A 20,638-nucleotide genomic window follows, 5' to 3' on the forward strand; every position below is an offset into this window, starting at 1 on the left:
CCTATGATGTAAATTACAGACGCCTCTCATCTTTTTAAGTGGTGGAACTTGCACTATTGCTGACTGACTAAATACTTTTTTGCCCCACTGTATGCTTCTCAGATTTGTGTTTGTATATTATTTTTACAGGTTTTGGACTAGTTAATTATTTCGAGAAATTTGTTAGTTTAAATAAATATATATATATATTTTTTTTTTTCTTTTTACCCTTTTCTCTTGTGATGGCATCTCCTAACACTGACTAAGGTGACATGCATGCTGATCATCCAATGAAGTCTTCCTCTTCGGATTCCGCTCAAGTTCTGCTTTTTTCCATCTCAAGAAAAATTTACCATCATGCAGTTTGCGTATTTATGCATTTTGGACATTTGTCGTTGCATAAGATCATTATTGTTACATTATTTAGTGACAAGATTTGTTGTGTTCCATATATTCTTGTATTATGTTCAGTTAAAGTACATATGTGTTTCTTTTTTTCTATTTCTGCCTATTCCGTGAACTTTTTGTTTCATGTGGCCAATTGCTGGTTCACATTTACCACCAGGTGTTTTCATTCTCAGTGGATTACTTTTCCACCTGACCATTGCACCGGTGTGTTCAATGGATTCTTACATAAAAAGCACGGAACAGGCTAGACACTAGATATCATGATTAAGGGTGCTTTGTCACCTGAAACGCGTAGATAGATAGTGTTCTTATCCTTATTGTGCTGATGTTTTTATCCTCTGCTTCTACATGAAGTGAATAAAGTACCAAGTTTTTACTTTTCACTGTCTCGTTGAGCTGGATATTCTTTTTTTGCTTTTTGGATTCCCCACGCCTTGACACAGCGTTTCCGTGCTCCGAGTTGAACTGTTACTATGGTGAGCTGGATTTTCTTTTTCGTTACTATATTTTTTTCCTCTCAGGTGGACCAATAAGTTGGACAAGTAAGAAACAGTCAATTATGACACTATCTTCAACAGAAGCAGAATATGTTGCCGTAGCACATGCGAGTCAAGAAGTACTGTGGTTAAGACAATTGTTGACAGAATTAGGACAACCACAGTTGGCACCAACAAAACTAAAAGAGGACAATCAAGGATGTCTTGTTCTTGCTCAGATGGAAAGAGTCAATCCAAGAACCAAGCATATTGATGTGAAATATCATTTCTTGAGAGATCATCAGGAACAAGGAGTCTTGAAGTTAGAGTACTGTCCTACTGAAGAAGTGACAGCAGACATTTTCACGAAGGCGTTGAATGCTGATAAACATCAGAGACTAATAAAAAAGTTGGGTTTGATTGAATAAGTCCTTACTGTTGAGAAAGGTTGTTGGCATATGCAACAGATTAGGACTTATTATAAGTGAAAGGAGGACTTTATACTAACCAGACAGCAGATGGCGATAGTGTGTAAAGTTATATACTTGCTGTAATGTGGGGAGGGAAGCTCTCAGTTGTTGGTTGTTTTCTTACTTTATGTTTTGCTTTTCTTCATGAATGTGTTGTGTTCAGTGCACGGACTGTGTGACACTGAATTGTATCTCATGTTTATCCAGTATGAAGTAAATACTGTTTACTCAAGATATCTTGCTGATTGAAGCTTTCTTAAGTACAGCGGTGACTGCAAGAAGACGCACTCTGCAACATATGCACTGTACCTTATGTTCTAATTTATTTTTACTTATATGCACTTTATTGTTAGACCCTTATTTGCACAGCTTTAAATACGAGTAATGTATTGTGCTTTTATTCACTTTACTTCCATACCTCATTTATTGAACACTTGGTACTATGAATTCAATATGGTATGTGAAGGAATACTAGGCGCAGCACTTTATCTAGTTATGATTATTTGGTCTTTTAATTAAACTGTCCACTGTTTGCACTTGCGCTTTCCCAGTATGACTATTAGAGTTCCACTTCTTCAGTTTGGTTTATATATTGATACCAGTTTGTTCATTCCTTACAGTGCATTTTTGTAGGTGTTATTATGGTACATTATGGGCAATTTTTCCAGAAGTATATTTTGTATATGTCTGAATGACTTGGCAACTCTGCATTTTTTCTCCTTTTATCGTCTATGTCTATTTGCTTCTTTTTGTGAATTAATAAAGATTTAAATTCATTTATATTGGGCATTTGCTTCCTTTCTCTGTAGGTATTGTTTGTATTTTTGTGGAGGTGCCTATATTTTCTGATAATTTGTATCTCTATTAGGGATGTTTTAGTCGTATCCAATCCCTGGTTTCTGAGGTGGCCCGGAGGTTTCTCCACCATATAACAAGGCTAAAATGGTAGGCTACAAATCCTCAGTGTGAGGCACAAAAACCTCAAAAACATTATGTCAGCGTTACATCTGTGGCTGTAATAAGTACAAGCCACCTCGTCATACAAAACAAAACCCGCTCAAAATAATAATTATAAATGCGGAGGACACGAGAGCAAACAGGTATATAAAAAATAGAAAGTTTATTAACACACTATAAATATAATAATAAACAAAAAGTACATACTAAATGCAGGAACAACACATGAGAGCACCAAGGACTCCACACCGAATACTAAGCTGGGTAGCTGCCATATCCCAAAAAAGTGTTATATGCTATAGGTAGATCACATAAAGGCAGCCTGCCCGCACCCATAAACAGTAACCCATGGTCTAACATTAAATCATCCTGAGGTTATGAGGGTGCTCACCTGTAAGCACACGATGGGGAGTCCAGGACCGGGCGTGAGTGGGGGCACTGTTAGGTTTATGGGTGCGGGCAGGCTGCCTTTATGTGATCTACTTATAGCATATAACACTTTTTTGGGATATGGCAGCTACCCAGCTTAGTATTCGGTGTGGAGTCCTTGGTGCTCTCATGTGTTGTTCCTGCATTTAGTATGTACTTTTTGTTTATTATTATATTTATAGTGTGTTAATAAACTTTCTATTTTTTATATACCTGTTTGCTCTCGTGTCCTCCGCATTTATAAATCCTCAGTGTGAGTAGACTCAGGTGTGCAGACACTGAGCCTGCAAAGAATAATATAGTTCTGGCTTGGGTAGAATTGTGAATGCAGCTCTGGGCTATAATACATGTTGAAACTGAGAACCAGTAGGTACTGATGTTTTGTATTTTTTATTTTTTTTTAACATTTTTATTTTTATTTGAAAACTATGAAACAAACCAATTAGACGGGGGGGGGGGGGGGGGGGGGGAGGGAATGTGCGTATTGCTTTTACAGTAATGTCCGAGCAGAGAATGGAAAAAGGCAATTCTGATAGCTTAAACATTTGCTAAGGAAAAGACGGTATCAGATTTCTACAAAGGCATTCAGGAGCTCAGCTGTGAAGTCTGTTAGTTCACGTTTCCAAGCTAAGTGACCTGGAAAGCACGTTCATGAAATTCCACACTTCTCCTGTGCAGGAAGATAAAAAATTCACAATAATTTACTTTGGTTTTGCTTTTCTACCTTTTTTTTTATTTTTATAGCCAACATTCTTATAAACATGGCTGCCCAGCTTACTGACATAAATTATTTCCTGGCAAAGATTATGTCTCCTTTCCACAACATGAAAAAGTATTGGACAAACGCCAAGAGCATTCCAGTTTCTACTCCATTGTTTTGATATCTTGCAAATAGCGCTTTATTACAAATGTATTTCGTTAGTAACAACATCAGAAGTATTAATGGCAATCGCATCACCCTAAATGATTACTAATCAGCGCATAGAACATAGCAAAACAAAAGTAGCAAAACACTATGATGTCAAGCAGATTTTGGGATTGCAGATACTTAATTTGGGACTAGTATCAATGGATCAATATATTTTCGATCACTGGGTGTTAGGTTTAGGGTATGTGCACACGTTAGGATTTTTAGCGTTTTTTTAGAGGATTTTCGCCATAAAAACGCTATAAATCCGGTAAAAAAATGCTAACATTATGCATCCTATCATATAGAATGCATTCCGCATTTTTTGTGCAGATGTTAGCGTTTTTTTCCGCAAAAAAAACGCATCCCGCAAAAAATCCGGACATGCTCAATCTTTTTCCGGATTTTTTGCGGATTTGCTATCAAAAAGGTCATTCAGGAAAAAAAAAAAAAAAACGCAAAAAATCCGCACAAAATCTGCGCAAAAAAATGCGCAAATTCCGCGAGAAATCCATGCGAAAAAAGCACGCGGATTTCTGGCAGAATTCTCAGGAATTTGTCAGGAAAATATCCTGACGTGTGCACATACCGTTAAAGTATATTATCAATTTATATGGCTTATCACTGCAACATAATTGGATTAGATTGCTGAACTGATTAAAGGGTACCAATTGTTGAAAACTTGTTATAGAGACATTAGTGGTGGTCCAGTGCCTGACCCCTAGAAGGGCGCTGAAACTCATCTTCTTAAATGGGAAGAATTGCAAAAAAAACAAGTATCTTTGCAATTTACCTTGACCACAACACTGCAAAAACCCTAGTGCATGCCCTTATCATCTCCCGCCTCGACTACTGCAACCTCCTACTCTCTGGACTCCCCTCTAGCACTCTGGCACCGCTCCAATCCATTCTACACTCTGCTGCCCGACTAATCTACCTGTCCCCCCGCTATTCCCCAGCCTCTCCCCTGTGTCAAGCCCTTCACTGGCTTCCTATCGCCCAGAGACTCCAGTTCAAAACCCTCACACTGACATACAAAGCCATCCACAACCTGTCTCCTCCATACATCTGTGACATGGTCTCCCGGTACCTATCTACACGCAACCTCCGATCCTCCCAAGACCTCCTTCTCTACTCCCCTCTCATCTCTTCTTCCCATAACCGCATCCAAGACTTCTCCCGTGCTTCCCCCATACTCTGGAGCTCTCTACCCCAACACATCAGACTCGCGCCTACCATAGAAACCTTCAAAAAGAACCTGAAGACTCATCTCTTCCGACAAGCCTACAGCCTGCAGTGATCCTCAACCTACTGAACAGCCGCACAGCCAGCTCTTCCCTCTCCTAGTGTATCCTCACCCACCCCCTGCAGACTGTGAGCCCTCGCGGGCAGGGTCCTCCCTCCTTATGTACTCGTGTGCCTTGTTATCTGCTCATGTTTAATGTGTTTGTCTATATTTGCCCCGTATTCACATGTAAAGCGCCATGGAATAAATGGCGCTATAAAAATGTATAGTAATAGTAATAATAATAACTCCAAGCAGAATTTCGTACTCCTGGAAATAAGCAAAAGGACAGAGCAGTTAATGTATGTTTGCAACTGACCCCATTATATTTCATGGGGGTTATGGATACAAATTTTGCAGCTCCAGTAGACGTAAAAAGAGGGCAACACTAAGCTGGTCTTTGAGAGTATGACAAGCTTGGTGGTGCTTTTTATTAAAATTTTGTGGGCTTCATGAATTTGTGTCCCTAACTTGTAATAGAGACTTAAGGGTTAATGTTTCTCATTGTGGCAGCTCTAGAATGTCAAAGTAAGGAGGCTTATTCGCCTTGCAATGCTCCTCTGGGAAATTTAATATGCAAATTGCCTCTCCAGAGAGAAAGAGGACTTGAACTCTGCAGCGCCACCTATTGCTAGTAGCAATCCTACAAGTCAATATCAACCCTTTAACGAGTCTTGCTCTGGCATGTCACAGCGAATAAGCCTCCTTACCTTGACATGCCAGTGCTGGTATGTCACTCTTCAAAAGGAGAAACGTTACCCCTTAGACCCCAGTCCAGAGCCTCTCACCTAGCCAAATCACTTCTCATACTTTGCACTGATGAGGGCCAATAGCCAGAAACACAAACTGAGATTCTGATTTGGCTTTTATCCTAAGTCATATTGCAAGACTTATTAAAGGGTTGATAGTGACTTGTAGGATCGCTGTTTTCAACAGGTGGCACTATAGAGTTCAAGTCCTCTTTCTCTCTGAAGAGGCAATTTGCATTCTAATAGAGAGAAATGCTCATTTAAAGGGAACCCAGAGATCCACCACGCCCTCCAACCCACCAGCATTTGCATATGTATTGCTAAATTCCCTGTCTAACCAGCTCTTTATACTCTTAGTTTTTCTGCAATGAACCTTCTGACTAGTTTCCCCATACTAGTAGTCCCTCTATGCATGTTAGCTTGTTCCTGTGGACGTGATAACATGATTTTCAAGAGCTGACCTCATCTCCAGCTCTCTGCAAACCCTGTGCATTCAAGCGGCTTCCTTCAGCAGTGCTTATAGATAGCTCTTCTTGTCCCTGCTGATCTTCGGCTCCTCAGTGGCCATCTTGTGGCCTTCTGGTCATGTGCAGTGCGCCAATGAAGCAGAGAAGCATTCACCTGACTACAAATGCGCAATGGCGTGGCTGAAGAAAGCTGCCTGCATGCCCGAGATTTACAGGGCGCTGATCATGTTATCATGCCCACAGAGGCAAGATAACATGCAGAAAGGGACGACTAGTCTGGGGAAACTAACGCCGCTCTGACTAGTCAAAACGTTGATTTGCATAAGAAAAATGGAGTTTCTAAATACTTTTTTTTTTTAAATACGGTATGTGTTTAGATGACTAAGGGTATAGAGGGCTGGTAAAGCAGGGAATTTAGCAATACATATACAAATTCTGGTGGGGTTGAGGGCATGGAGGACCTGTCAGATTCCCTTTAAAGGGACACTGTCACCTGAATTTGGAGGGAACAATTTTCAGCCATAGGGGCGGGGTTTTCGGGTGCTTGATTCACCCTTTCCTTACCCGCCGGCTGCAATATTGGATTGAAGTTCATTCTCTGTCCTCCATAGTACACGCCTGCGCAAGGCAATCTTGGAGCAATTTTATGAATGCATTATTGAAGATTTGATAGTTAAGAACATTTAAGAAATGGAGTAATGTGGTATTAATGTAAATGGGAAGCCACTGTATATGTCTACTGAGGCCATGGTCACATTAGCGTATATTCTCTCATCCTAGAGAATCAGGCGATTATGCTAATCACACACTGATCAAACTCTGATTAGAGTTTGATCAGAGTGTGAGCATAGTGTTTTCCAATTTTCTCAGATGAGAAGATGTAAAAAAAAAAATGTCTCCATCTTCTCCAATCTGTCAGTCTGTGGAAATCGGACCACACTTGGATGTCATCCGAGAGCAGTCTGTTTTCACCGGACTCATTGACTTGTATAGGCAGCGAGTGCACTCCCATCAAGCCGCTCTGAGGAAAATATTGGACATGTGCACGGCCCCATACAGTGGCGAAACTAGAGTATGATGGCTCATTATGGTATATGTCCCTTATCTTGGGCCCCATCCTGGTAAATGTATCCCCCATCTGTCCCCCGTTCTGATGCTGTTTTTTAATGTATAAAAAAAATAAACCTTTATACTCTCCAGGGGCATACATAGAAGTCATGGGGCCCCATGACAGAAGTATAATGTATCCACCATAGTCTTCAATATAGTATAATGCATCCCATACTCCTCCATATAATATACTGCACAGCCCATAGTCATCCATGTAGTATAATGCAGCTCATAGTCATTTATATTACTATAATACATAGCACACATCTTCCATATCCATTTTTCTGTTCAGTGTGAATGTGCGCTTACACACTGCATGCACACCAGTTTATATCCCAGTTCATATCTTAAGTTTTTTTCAGCCTGTTTGCACCCTTTGCATATAAGGGTGTGTCCTGCCTTTCCTTGAGCTGTTCATTATACTAATGTGGTCTCCCATGCCTGTGTGTCTACTAGCTGGGCTCACTCCTTCTCCACATGCATGACATAGGGTATACGTGAGTTCCGTGACCTGGAAAAATTACCCCAACCCCCTTAAACAGGCCTCTTAACAATCTAAAGAATAAACTTCTAACGTACTCAAAACAGCAGACGGAGACATATGTTGGATTTAATTGGCCACAGCAGCCATTTTATTAAATAAAATATAACAGAACTTTTATAACAACCCAGAATAGGAGGGGCAGTCCTCGAAGCCCCAAAGTTATAACACTCAGTATCCCAAAAACTCCACAATGTTCAGCCCAGGATGAGTCTTACCCCCAGCCGTAAAGCACCAGCTCAGGGATAGATAACAACCAATCCTGGTCCACCGAACCCACCCCCATGCCAGGGGCCCATAAATCCACCTCACGTGGGATAACCGTACCGCGCCTTGTTAAATTCTCTCATGGGGTGTCCAGGACCTCTCAAGATCCCCACCCCATTGAACCACGATTTACCATTTCCACCGACTTCGAGGACCTCCACCCCCGCCAACTGCCGTGACAATACCCTGACAGCATTCACATAACAAAATAAATACATTTAGGCGCCTCTTAAAACAATACTCCAAAAGCCCACGTGCCGACTTCACCCCCCCATTACCCTAACCAAAAAAGGGAGGGTGGGCGGGAGATTCCTCACTTGTCACGCAGGCACCTAAAATGGATGCCTGCGTGAGGAGCGTGCCCCTTTTTATGTGCCCCCTCCCCACAGTCCCCTAGTTCCACCCCTTATTTTCAAAAAATGCCCCTAAAGCCACCCCTCGAGCTCCCAGTTAACCCCTTCCAACCGTATCCCTTCTAACAGCTCCAGCTCCCCAGGTCCCACGTAACCCCGTCATGGCGGCCTCCCCTTTCGCGCCGTGGGCCCCCCAGTACGGCCTTTCTTGACATAGGGTATACGTGAGTTCCGTGACCTGGAAAAATTACCCCAACCCCCTTAAACAGGCCTCTTAACAATCTAAAGAATAAACTTCTAACGTACTCAAAACAGCAGACGGAGACATATGTTGGATTTAATTGGCCACAGCAGCCATTTTATTAAATAAAATATAACAGAACTTTTATAACAACCCAGAATAGGAGGGGCGGTCCTTGAAGCCCCAAAGTTATAAAACTCAGTATCCCAAAAACTCCACAATGTTCAGCCCAGGATGAGTCTTACCCCCAGCCGTAAAGCACCAGCTCAGGGATAGATAACAACCAATCCTGGTCCACCGAACCCACCCCCATGCCAGGGGCCCATAAATCCACCTCACGCGGGATAACCGTACCGCGCCTTGTTAAATTCTCTCATGGGGTGTCCAGGACCTCTCAAGATCCCCACCCCATTGAACCACGATTTACCATTTCCACCGACTTCGAGGACCTCCACCCCTGCCACGAACACGAATGGCCTGACACCTTAGCCATTCATGTCCCTCCACACCTTCAAGCTTAATTCAATGCCACTACGGATAGCCAAACACCACATATCATTTCCCACCGCGTTCAGGTGCACGCCATCTGCTCTCCAGTAAGCTCCTTGACCCGATTCCAAGTCCACATGTCTCACGGCCAACGCGCCATTCCTCACCATAAACCGAGATATGGCCCTGTTTATTTTGATCCGGGCCCTGTTCACCCCCTCATGTGATCTAGCACCTCTCCATCTTTTACGGGGAATGATGTCGGACCACACCAACAACACTTTTGGAAGCATGACACAGAACCTCAGGATATCGAATTTAATATCCTTAATCAACTCCCTACAAGACCGTTTAGCCAAATCATTCCCCCCTAAATGTATCACCACGATCTCCGGCACTCTATCCAGTCTAACAAAACGATGAAATTCAGGTAACCATTCCTTCCACACCATCCCCCTTTTACCGATCCATCGTAAAGTCACTGTCTCTCGAGAAAGACCCAACTGATGACCGTCCGGACGAACCGCAGCACGCAACGCAGCCCATACAACATACGAATGCCCCATGATCCAGACGAGCATCGGATCAGGCCCTGCAACACAGAAAGAAAGGCAACAAACAATTAACTTAACACAGCTTCTAACTCACAATAGGTTTGGGCGAACATACGACCGGAATCTTGAAGATTCCCACCTCCCAATTCTCTGAACCACATCCTCACCAAGGCCCCACCTAGCGGCCTCAGTCGCTGCCCCGATCCTGAAGGAGTGACCACTATATTGTGTTGCAGGTAAGCCCGCAGCCGCCAAACATTTCCTAAAAACAGAAATAAACTGAAAACGGGACAAGAAAGACCCATTTTCGTGCACCAGGAATGGCTCGTCTAACACCCCGCCCTTTGCCATGTACTTCTTCACGGATGCCACCGGGCACACCGGGGATCCTTCAGCATTGAACAACACCACTTTGCACCCTTTCCCATACACGTCCGTTTTTGAAGCCTTAATAAACACCACCACCTTATTCCCTTCGACATCCACGTTTTCTCTTAACAAAATACCTTTTTTACTAACGGACGGGCTAACCAACTCACCTAACCGAAATGCCCCAAAGAAGGCCAAAGAAAAGGCTGCACGGAACAGAACCACTTCCCATTCGGAAAAACACACCTCTTGCAACTTCCGCTCAATGGCTGAGAGCACCTCATAAGATACGGGTCGCCGACCGTCCGAAGCCTTCCAGCCTTTCTTCCAACCCCGAACAACTTGCCGAACCAAGAAGGATTTAGTTATATCCTTACCCCCCCTCCATTTAAGGTTGAAGGCTAGCCCCGCCAGAAACTTATTCAAACGTGTCACAGACCAACCTGCCTCCCAATGATGACCTAAGAACAACAGTAAACCATACTCCTCCTCCATATCCTGATCCATACTTGACATCCAGGATTCCCACAAGCTCCAAGCCTGATTATAATGAGACCAAGATGAATCCGCAAGCGATTTGGTAAATAACTCTGTTACGGCCCTCGCGGCAGGTTCCACAACTCCACTGGACAATCCCGGCCCGCGCTCTCCACCTGTGGTGCCAAATCCCGGAAAAGCTGCCACTGAAATTGAGAAAGAGCAACAACTATTGGATCAGGCGCTGACAAACTAACTTCAGATACAATCCATGAGTTAAACTTAAGACCCAGGAAAACCAAGTGCTGCAAGACCTTCACTACTGCAGGCGTAGCCGCTGACAATGAGTTTACCGCCGTCACCGTTCCAACATGCTCACAATGAAAAGAAATCTTCAAATTCCTCAATTTGTCACCCCACAGGGCCAACGCAACTACCCTGGGGAAAAAATGCAACAGTAGCCGGTTGTTTGTTAATCCCTCCTCCTTCCATTCTTCTGGCCAAGCCGCTGCTGACCAGCTACCATGAAAGAAAAGACCAAAGCCACTCGTTTCAACGACATGCACCAAAATGCCCAAGGAGGTGGCATCTGCCACCGGCTGAATCCACAGAGATCTGCCATTGTACTCGTCAAGAAAATCCGCCCACATCTTCAAATCGTCCCGAAACTCTTTCTTTATCCTGATGAAATGCAAAGGGGACTTTACCCCTACTGTTGCCAAGGATAGGCGGCGGCAGAACGCTCGACCCATCGGCATGATCCTACATGCAAAGTTCAATTTCCCTAACAACGATTGCAAACTGCGCAAATTTATCTTTTTCAAACCAATCGTATTAACCACATCTTGGCGCAACGCGGTAACCTTGTCTGCAGGTAGCCTACATTCCATTGCTACCGTGTCGATTTCAATGCCTAGGAAGCTCAACACTGTCACCGGACCAACTGTTTTATCCTCCGCCAAAGGCACCCCGAAGTTTTTTGTCACACTCTCCATTGTATGCAACAAAATCGAACAATCTGCTGATTCCGCTGGTCCTATAAACAGAAAGTCATCCAGATAGTGCGAACATGAGCGTATCCCAGACACATCTTTCACCACCCATTCTAGGAACGTGCTGAAGGCCTCAAAGTAAGCACATGAAATCGAGCAACCCATGGGAAGACAACGATCAACAAAGAAGCCGCCATCCCAAAAACAACCCAATAAATGCAAACTGTCAGGATGAACTGGCAACAAACAAAATGCCGCTTCGATGTCGGTTTTTGCCAACTTAGCCCCCTTTCCACATGCTCGAACCCACTCCATCGCTGAATCGAATGATAAGTACGACACCGAACTCAACTCGGGATCAATACCATCATTAACCAAAGATCCCTTCGGAAACGACAGGTGATGGATTAACCTAAATTTATTAGGTTCTTTCTTAGGGACCACGCCAAGAGGTGACACCCTCAGATTTGCAATCGGAAGGGTGACAAACGGGCCTGCCATTCTTCCCAGAGCAACTTCCTTATTCAACTTCTCCGACACGACCTCCGGGAATTGTAACGCCGATTTCAAATTTTTTCTTTTTAAACTAACATCCTGCTCAACGTAAGGGATTTTGAAACCCTCCTTAAAACCGTTGCGCAATAAAACTGCAGCTGACTTATCGGGGTATCTACTTAGAAAGGCCTCCATCACGACCCACTGCACCGGAGTCACCCCTTTTGTTAGCTGAATCTCCAACTTTTTGCCTGTTACCCCTGAAACATTTTGAAGCGCTATGCACCCCCCCGCAGGTTGAACACTCGTGCCTATATTTACACTTGCTCCCGAATCTGCATACGCCATCATTGAAGGCGAAACACAGTCCCTTCTGCAAAGCCGCCGAGTGTCCTGACTGCCCTGAACTCCCGGCGCCCCCGTGAAAAGGCTGGCTGGTCTGACCTAAACGGGACGGGACCATAACTCTCATCCACAACGCTATGTCCTTGTGATCCCACCTGATACTTGGCCTAAAAGCCTTACGCTGACGAAACTGTTCGTCATAGCGTAACCAACCCTGTCCCCCATAGGTCCTGTAAGCCTCCCCTATGGCATCTAAGTAACAAAATAATGCCGAGCAATTTTCCGGGGCCTTCTCCCCGATTACGCTAGCCATAATAGCGAAAGCTTGCAGCCAATTTGAAAATGATCTGGGAATCAGCCTATATCTCCGTTTCTCCTCATCTTCTTTTTTAGAGTCCTCCCTTCTAGGTCTATCCAAATTAAATCTCTCTAGGGGTAAAAGAGAAAATATTTCTATGTACTCCCCTTTCCAGATTTTTTCCCTAACCTCCTATTTTAAATGTGCCCCTAACAGGCCCTCGAAGCAGACATAGACCTCCCCCCTAGCCGCATCGTCTAGTTGCGGTACATCCTCCTTTTCCTTATCCCGCAAATCTCCTTCACCTGATGCATCAATCCCTGACCCGGGCCCTGTGGATAGCGCTGGTGCTGTTCCGTCCTTCTCCCTTGATGAGCTCCCCGTGTCCGCCGCAGGACCCGCACTGCTGGATGTACCCGTAACTTCAGACAACTGTCTAGACCCCTCAAACGACCCCGTATTTCCCAACCAAGCAGCTGACGGCAAAGACCCCCTGCTAAGACCGGACCCCCACAAGCCCGCTAGCTCCCCTAAACCTCTAAGGATTAAACCCATACCCCCGCTAGCAACTCCCGAAGTAATGTCACTATTCCTAGCTTCAGGGGAAACTATGCCTGGCAAATTAAAGATAGGGAAAATGTTCTCACCTAGCTGCCTGGGTGCTGTGAGCCCAGCAGCCGAAGATCCAGCTCCCAGCCGAAGGTGTCCTGCATCCCGACCGGCTTGATCCGCGATGTTGCCCGCCGAGCTCCTGGCGGCCGTATCCGTGTCCAGGCGACCCGGTGATGCCGTCGACTGCCCTGGTGCTGCGGAAGGGGAAAAGGCCGAGCTAGCATCCTGCCGCCCGATGGAAGATGTGCGGCTCCTTGCCACGGATACGTCCCCGACACTGCGTCCCGAAGCGACGGAATGTCGCCTGCCGGAATCCGGAAAATTTCCGACACCACCAGCAGAGGACGCAGATCCAGGAAAGCTCCGGCCATCACCAGCAGAGGGCGCAGATCCAGGAAAATCCCGGCCATCACCAGCAGAGGGCGCTGCTGCAGGAAAATCCCGGCCACCACCAGCAGAGGGCGCTGAAGCTGTAATATCCAGGCCACCACCAGCAGAGGGCGCAGAACTTGCAGTATCCAGGCCACCACCAGCAGAGGGCGCTGCTGCGTTGAAGACTCCAGAGCTGTGCGCTGCAGAAGGCCGCACGCTGATGCCAGGGCCAGCCGACTGCCGCCCGCATAATCCCCAGCGCTGAGGGGCCACTGCACCTGACCCCCGTCTCCTCGGCTGTCGCTGCCTCCCACGCTGAGCGGCGCCAGTGGGCATGCTGGCGGCCGCAGTACCGGCTCCTGCTCCTGCCGCCCGGACACTGAAGGAGGGGAGGAAGGAACCGCCCCCCGTTGTAGGCCCCGCCGCGCTGGAGGATTCCTCCCGGCGCCGCGCTGTGAGGTGGAGGGAACAGCGCTGCTTACCGGAGGGTCCGCAGAGGGGCTCCTATTTCGGCGCCGGGCCCTGGGGATGATGTCCGGGCTTAGGCGCGCCGGAGGCCTAGTCCTCCGCGGCCGGCGCCCGTCCTGCTGTGCCTGCGATGGTGCTCCCGATGTCCCCTGGAGAAGGCTGTTAACAGATGCATTCAGCCAATCTGTCCCCTGGGAGCTGGCTGCCGTCCGGAGACGCTGGAGGATCGCTTCAACGTCCATTCTGGTAAGTGTGACAGTGATTCCTCACTTGTCACGCAGGCACCTAAAATGGATGCCTGCGTGAGGAGCGTGCCCCTTTTTATGTGCCCCCTCCCCGCAGTCCCCTAGTTCCACCCCTTATTTTCAAAAAATGCCCCTAAAGCCACCCCTCGAGCTCCCAGTTAACCCCTTCCAACCGTATCCCTTCTAACAGCTCCAGCTCCCCAGGTCCCACGTAACCCCGTCATGGCGGCCTCCCCTTACGCGCCGTGGGCCCCCCAGTACGGCCTTTCTCTCCACTTGACAAACGGTATTTTTTTAAAATATTAAAGTTAGGACTGTCCAAATTACAGTCACCATAAAGTGGTGAGATGGCTTTCGCATTGTTTTGATAAAAAAACATGTTAACTAAGTACCGTATATTATTTTCATGCACTATTGCTGTTTATTTATTTACTGCAGGGTATTTAATCATTATGTTTCCCTCTTGGGTTATATCCTTCATATACTATAATGCACAGCGCATAGTCATCCATGTAGTATAATGCACAGCCCATAGTCCACCATAAAGGATAATGCATCACCTAGTCATCTATAAAGTACAATGCACAGACCATAGTCATCCATGTACTATAATGCACCCCATAGTCATCCATAAAGTATAATGCACCCCAAAGTGATCCATAAAGTATAATGTACAGCCCATAGACATCTGTGTATCATAATGCACCTCATAGTCATCAATAAAGTATAATTCACCCTCATAGTCATCCATAAAGTATAATTCACTCCCATAGTCATCCATAAAGTATAATGCACCTCATAATCATCCATATAGTACAATGCATCCCCATAGTCATCCATAAAGTGTAATACACCCCATAGTCATCCATAAAGTATAATGCACCCCATAGCCATTCATAAAGTATAATGCACAGGCCATTGTCATCCTTGTACTAGTATGGCCACTGATTTAAATAATAAATTAATAAATACTCACCTTCCCTGCTCTCTTGCGCCACACGCATCCTCTTCGAAAGCCGGCAGCGTATGTTGTCACTGCCATGCACCCCGTCACGTGCACTCCAACATCAGTTGTTGGCACCTGATTGTGCAACAGCGTATATTGTAGAGCACAGATCCGATGTGTCTGTGCGCTGCAATACATTTCAACAGGATGTGCATCCAAGAACGCACATCCAGATGAAGTTTCTGCTCGCGTCGGCAGGCCCCTGACCTGCCAGGATCAGTTGCAGCGGCAACCACTGTGCCTGTTACGCCCTTGGCCTCATAGAATAACATTTGTTCGAATGTGATCCGAAGTTTTGGCGGATCTCACTCGGACTCAAAATGCAATCATGTGCATGATCCTTAAAGAGGATCTATTAAAGTACTCATGATTAGTGTGGATGTCAGTACGCTTAAAACCCAGTCTTTACAATTAGAAAGTCTGATGTCTCTGCAAGAAAACTTCAGCTAGACTTAAATACTATTTTTATGTAGCAGAGCATAAGCAGTTTTGCCAAGCAGAAGAATGGAGAAAATTTGCAGCGTCCACATGTGAAAATCTGATATAGACTTATTCATACAGATTCAAGGCTGAAAGTAAGATGAGACTGAGTATGCAATCAAGACACTTTTCCATCCAGAAAAAAAAACAGTCCATTTTTCATCCATATTGTCATCTGGTTTTTGCATCAACATTTTAGTAAATAACAAATTACAAAATAGTTTATGTTAATAATTGCAGTTTATCTGTACAAAAATGATACTATACTGTAGATATGGTAACCAGTATGTGATCCGTTTTTTGCTCACCCATTGACTTATTTTGATGGATCAAAAAAGTTTGTGCTGCGAGTTCAGGTGAACTACACCAATAACTCGCATTTATCTCTATACTGTCCGTATGCGGCTCGGCCCGTATTTCACAAGGACCAGTCATACACTCGTCTGAATGAGCCCTTAAGGCTATGTTCCCACCATGAGCTTTTGGTGAAATTTGGATGTTGCAGATTTTCTGTGCCAATTGAGAATAATAGGTTACTTGCCTTTATTCCAAAATACACAGCATAAAAAAACTCACCAGAAACTCATCGTGGGAACATAGCCTAAGGATTTCTTCACATGCCGCAGATTTCTTGAAGAAATTTCTACAACCGAAAATCAGTTTGAGGTCGTTTCAGGTAAATGGCACAAGCCACAGAAATGTTTGCAACCTGTGAACTTTTATTGTTGAGTTTTTTCACCAAAAAATTATTCTTTTTGTGATTGCAGTCTAACACTTCATCGATATATCGACTTTCTAACAACACTAAGGCTATGTTCACATGTTGCGTTTTTGAGGCTTTTTTTTTCAGGGTTTTTTTTTTTTTTTTTAATGCAAACTAAAAGCTTATTTGTACATTACCAGCAAAAGCTATGAGATTTCAGAAATCTCCTGCACACGATTGTTTTTTTTTTTCCCTGAATGAATTGGAAAACTTTTTTGTAAACTGTATCAGGTCACTTCTTTCAGCGTTTTTGCAGCATTTTTTTCCCCATAGAAAGCAATGAAAAAGTTCAAAAAAAAGCTTAAAAAAAACGCAACTCTGCATTTTTGCAGTATATTTAGTGAATAAAACCAAACTTTATTAAACGTACTACAGATAAATGACACTTCTAATCTGCTGCAAAAAAAGGCACAAAAATGCATCAAAAACTAGTTTTTTTTTTGTAAGCAGCTTCTTTACTGCCAAGAAAGCAGGTTTTGCCTACAGGAAACAAAAATGCTGCAAAAACGCAACGTGTGAACGTAGTCTAAACATTCAGACATTTCTTTTGGGAAATAACGGCATAAAAGTTTATTTTATGAAGTGACAAAAGATGGTAAAAAACGTTTTCAAAATGCAACTACATTAAAATAAAAGGCTTATTGCTTGTCTTTACCATTTTACGACATAATAATGCATAGTATCTAAGGCTGCCGTCACACTAGCAGTATTTGGTCAGTATTTTACCTCAGTATTTGTAAGTCAAAACCAGGAGTGGAACAATTAGAGGAAAAGTATAATAGAAACATATGCACCACTTCTGTATTTATCACCCACTCCTGGTTTTGGCTTACAGATACTGAGGTAAAATACTGACCAAATACTGCTAGTGTGACGGCAGCCTAAAACAAAGGGACCGGCTTGTCCTCCCAAGGCAGTGAAAGGGTTATCTGACAAATGTTACAAGCTGATTCCTGAAGAATAAGATGTGTGAGTTCACACTCCCACCCTGATGGTCACCCACAGCCACCCATACCATGTCTTGGAGAGAAGCACTGTGCAGCCACCCACAGCAGTCCTGTGCTTTGTGTCCTCCTTTCCATAGGCAGCCAGTGCTGCAGCCTCTTATTCCTTAGGATCCCAGCACTTCACAGCTCAGAGGTATCAGGTTTACATGGTTCCTGCTCAGCCCCACTGTCTGCAGTCTCTCTTGGAATGCTCTCCAGATGTTTTGAATCCACAGTTGTATCTGTTTAAAAAGTCCTTTCTTCTGCTTAGTTTGCATTAAAATGTACAACCCATATACTACACTCCCCTAAAAGCTACTGCGCTATAAATCAAGCATCAGCCTCATGTTCCCCTCCTTCCATGATGAGGTTCCCCTTGGCTAAGTGAGTGTCTATGTGTGCAGTATCTGAGGAAGTTCAGCCAACTTTTGGGTCACTCACAGAGGAGCCAGCTCAGACCAGACTGCTAACAGGAGGGGGAGAGGGTGGGATTAAGGTGAGGCAGAGGAGGGGGCCCCTGATGTTTCAAAGGGGTCTGGCAGGGTGAAAGAGGAAAGGCTCATTTATTTGATGTTCTGTCTTCACAATGAAAGTCTTACCATTGAATATTACAAAGTTTAATTTGTAATGCAAAACAAATTAATAATAATTTCTAAATTGCAAATTTAATTACATTTTGCAAAGATTTTCCCCAGGAAATATTTGATGCATTGCAATTAATACGAAATAAAGCTATGCCATTTATTCATTTGCATAGAGAAATGTTGGACAAGGAGGTTTCACTGGACCATACTGATGAGCAGCGGTGTCTCACACTTCTCACACATGTTATGTCTGACCACAGATAAGTCTTACTGAAATATCTTTACAATCATGGACTCTCAGATTACTCCAAAGAGCTCACTTATGTCCAGGGCCGGACTGGCCATCTGGCAATTCTGGCAAATGCCAGAAGGGTCTGTCCGTTCATGGGCTGCCTTGTCTGCTACGTTGTTAACAGAATTGGTGTCCTCAAGACCCCCATACTGTTAAGAGTTGTGAAGGAGCACAAAGTCGCTGACTCCATCACTCACCCCAGCAGGCCATGGGTGTCATTAGAATTATTGGTCATGTAGTAAATCTTCCTTTCCTCCATCCAGGGTAATATTAGTAATATATCCCATCTGGTTCATGGGGACGGGGACAACATAGACCTGTGTGATTTCAAATGCCAGGACTGAATTTCAGCCCCTGTCCGAACCTGATTATGTCTATGTGAACCAGGGTGAGAACGGGAAACAATGGCCAGGGCTTGAAGAATAACTCAAGCTTCAGTTTGGAAAAAAAAAGAAAAAACATCTCCAGTAGTAGGCTGCCTTCATATGCATTGATATCAGAAGGTTCTCATTTGGAGTACAGATGATGGCAGTGAAAGGATCGGCACCGATGTCCTCATACTGTGCTGCTGATCAGACCAAGCTCCTGCAGCTGGCATGGTAGAGCCTCACTGCCCCCTGTATAGTATCCTGTAACGGAGGCTCTAGATTTACTTCCACACACGCCCTGTTCTCATTGGGTGACCCTTCACCCCAGGGTCTTGTAAAAGCAAAGCCAATGCTTCCAATACTGTATGTAGGGGGCACTGATGGTCTGTTTAATGGCAGATATTTTCATAACTTTCCATGCTTGACAAAACTATTTAAAAAAAAAAAAAAAAAAAGAAGTTTAGTTAGTCTTTAATTAGTCAGTCAGAAGCTTCCGATGGTCCCCAAAGATAAAGCTTCTAGTGTGATAATATTGTTGACATTATCTGCATCATCCAAATACGTTTTGACTTCCTTAAATCTAAAATGCATTTTGTCTCTTACTTTAAGGGTATGTTCCCACGGTCAGTAATCGGCAGCGCTTTGGACGCAGCACACTCGTAGAAGCGCAATGTAGGACAAAACGATCGTCGTCCTGTTCGTGTACCACTTTTTTTGCCTACCTGTCTTGTTTGAATATGACTCCATAATAAAGGACAAGTTTTATTGGGATGATGAGTGCCAGTCCGTTTTTTCTATATGGTAATGTTGAATATTTGACTGTGTGCTTTCACTTGGACTTGACACCCGTACCCTTGGAGGGTACCTTGCCTCATTATCCCGGAGTGGAGCAGCTGTGCCGGTCTCTTGGCTTCTTTCCATGGTATTGCTATATGATTAAACACTAAGGCCAGAGTCACACTAGAGTGTAATACAGACGAGTGCTATGCGATTACAAAAAAAAAAAAAATTGCATAGCACTCAGAACAGTGTTAATCTATGGGGCAGCTCCCATCATCCGTTTTTTTCTCGCCAATATTTTCTCGCATGCTGCGATTTGCACCATATTACGCCCGAGACTCGCCAATGCAAGTCTATGGGTGCGAGAAAAAAAAAAACGGATTACACATGGACCATGCGTGTGACTTGTGAGAAATACGCACCAGAGTCCTTTAAAACAGCCGGAAATTCAGCGTGCTGTAATGTAAAATCACATTGATAGGTTAAAATAGAATAGAGAGAATACATGTATACACATCGTATAAATAGATACACATAGTATAAATAAATATATATATATATATATATCATACAGAGCTGGATAGCAGAATAGCCAATAATTCAATTATTGGCATCTGTAAAATCTTTACAGAACCCGATAGGATATGAGACATGGTTTACATACAGTAGATCATTGCATATCCGTCAGATTTTTATGTCCCTCACTAATAATGTTAGTACTATGTGTGTGTAAAATTTTGGAGCTGTAGGTGTTTAATTGAAGGATAAACTCACGGAAAAATCTGGCTTGGGCTCCCATGCAATTTTCTCTGCCAGATAGGGAAAGCCCGTGACTGAGGGCAGATATTAGTAGCCTAGAGAGGGGCCATGGTTATTGACACCCCCCCCCCCCGTGGCTAACAACATCTGCCCCCCAGCCACCCCAGAAAAGGGGTGCCTATTCTGGCACTTAGCCTCTCTCTTACCCTTGCCCTGTAGTGGTGGCATATGGGATAGTAAGAGGTTAATGTCACCTTGCTATTGT

At 44.2% G+C, this 20,638-nt stretch overlaps 1 protein-coding gene across 1 annotated transcript in view; it reads right to left on the reverse strand.

Annotated features, from left to right (window-relative positions):
* GASK1A (golgi associated kinase 1A) overlaps positions 1 to 18,002 on the reverse strand; it is a 90,351-nt gene extending 72,349 nt beyond the window's left edge. Inside the window, exon 1 of the mRNA XM_069730046.1 lies at positions 17,620 to 18,002. Within this exon, the coding sequence (XP_069586147.1) occupies positions 17,620 to 17,622 (3 nt within the window). The 5' untranslated portion in view covers positions 17,623 to 18,002. The remainder of the gene's footprint in view (positions 1 to 17,619) is intronic.
* Positions 18,003 to 20,638: the final 2,636 nt, after the last annotated feature.

This window comes from Ranitomeya imitator, chromosome 6 (assembly GCF_032444005.1).
Source record: "Ranitomeya imitator isolate aRanImi1 chromosome 6, aRanImi1.pri, whole genome shotgun sequence".
NCBI classification, from domain to species: domain Eukaryota; kingdom Metazoa; phylum Chordata; class Amphibia; order Anura; family Dendrobatidae; genus Ranitomeya; species Ranitomeya imitator.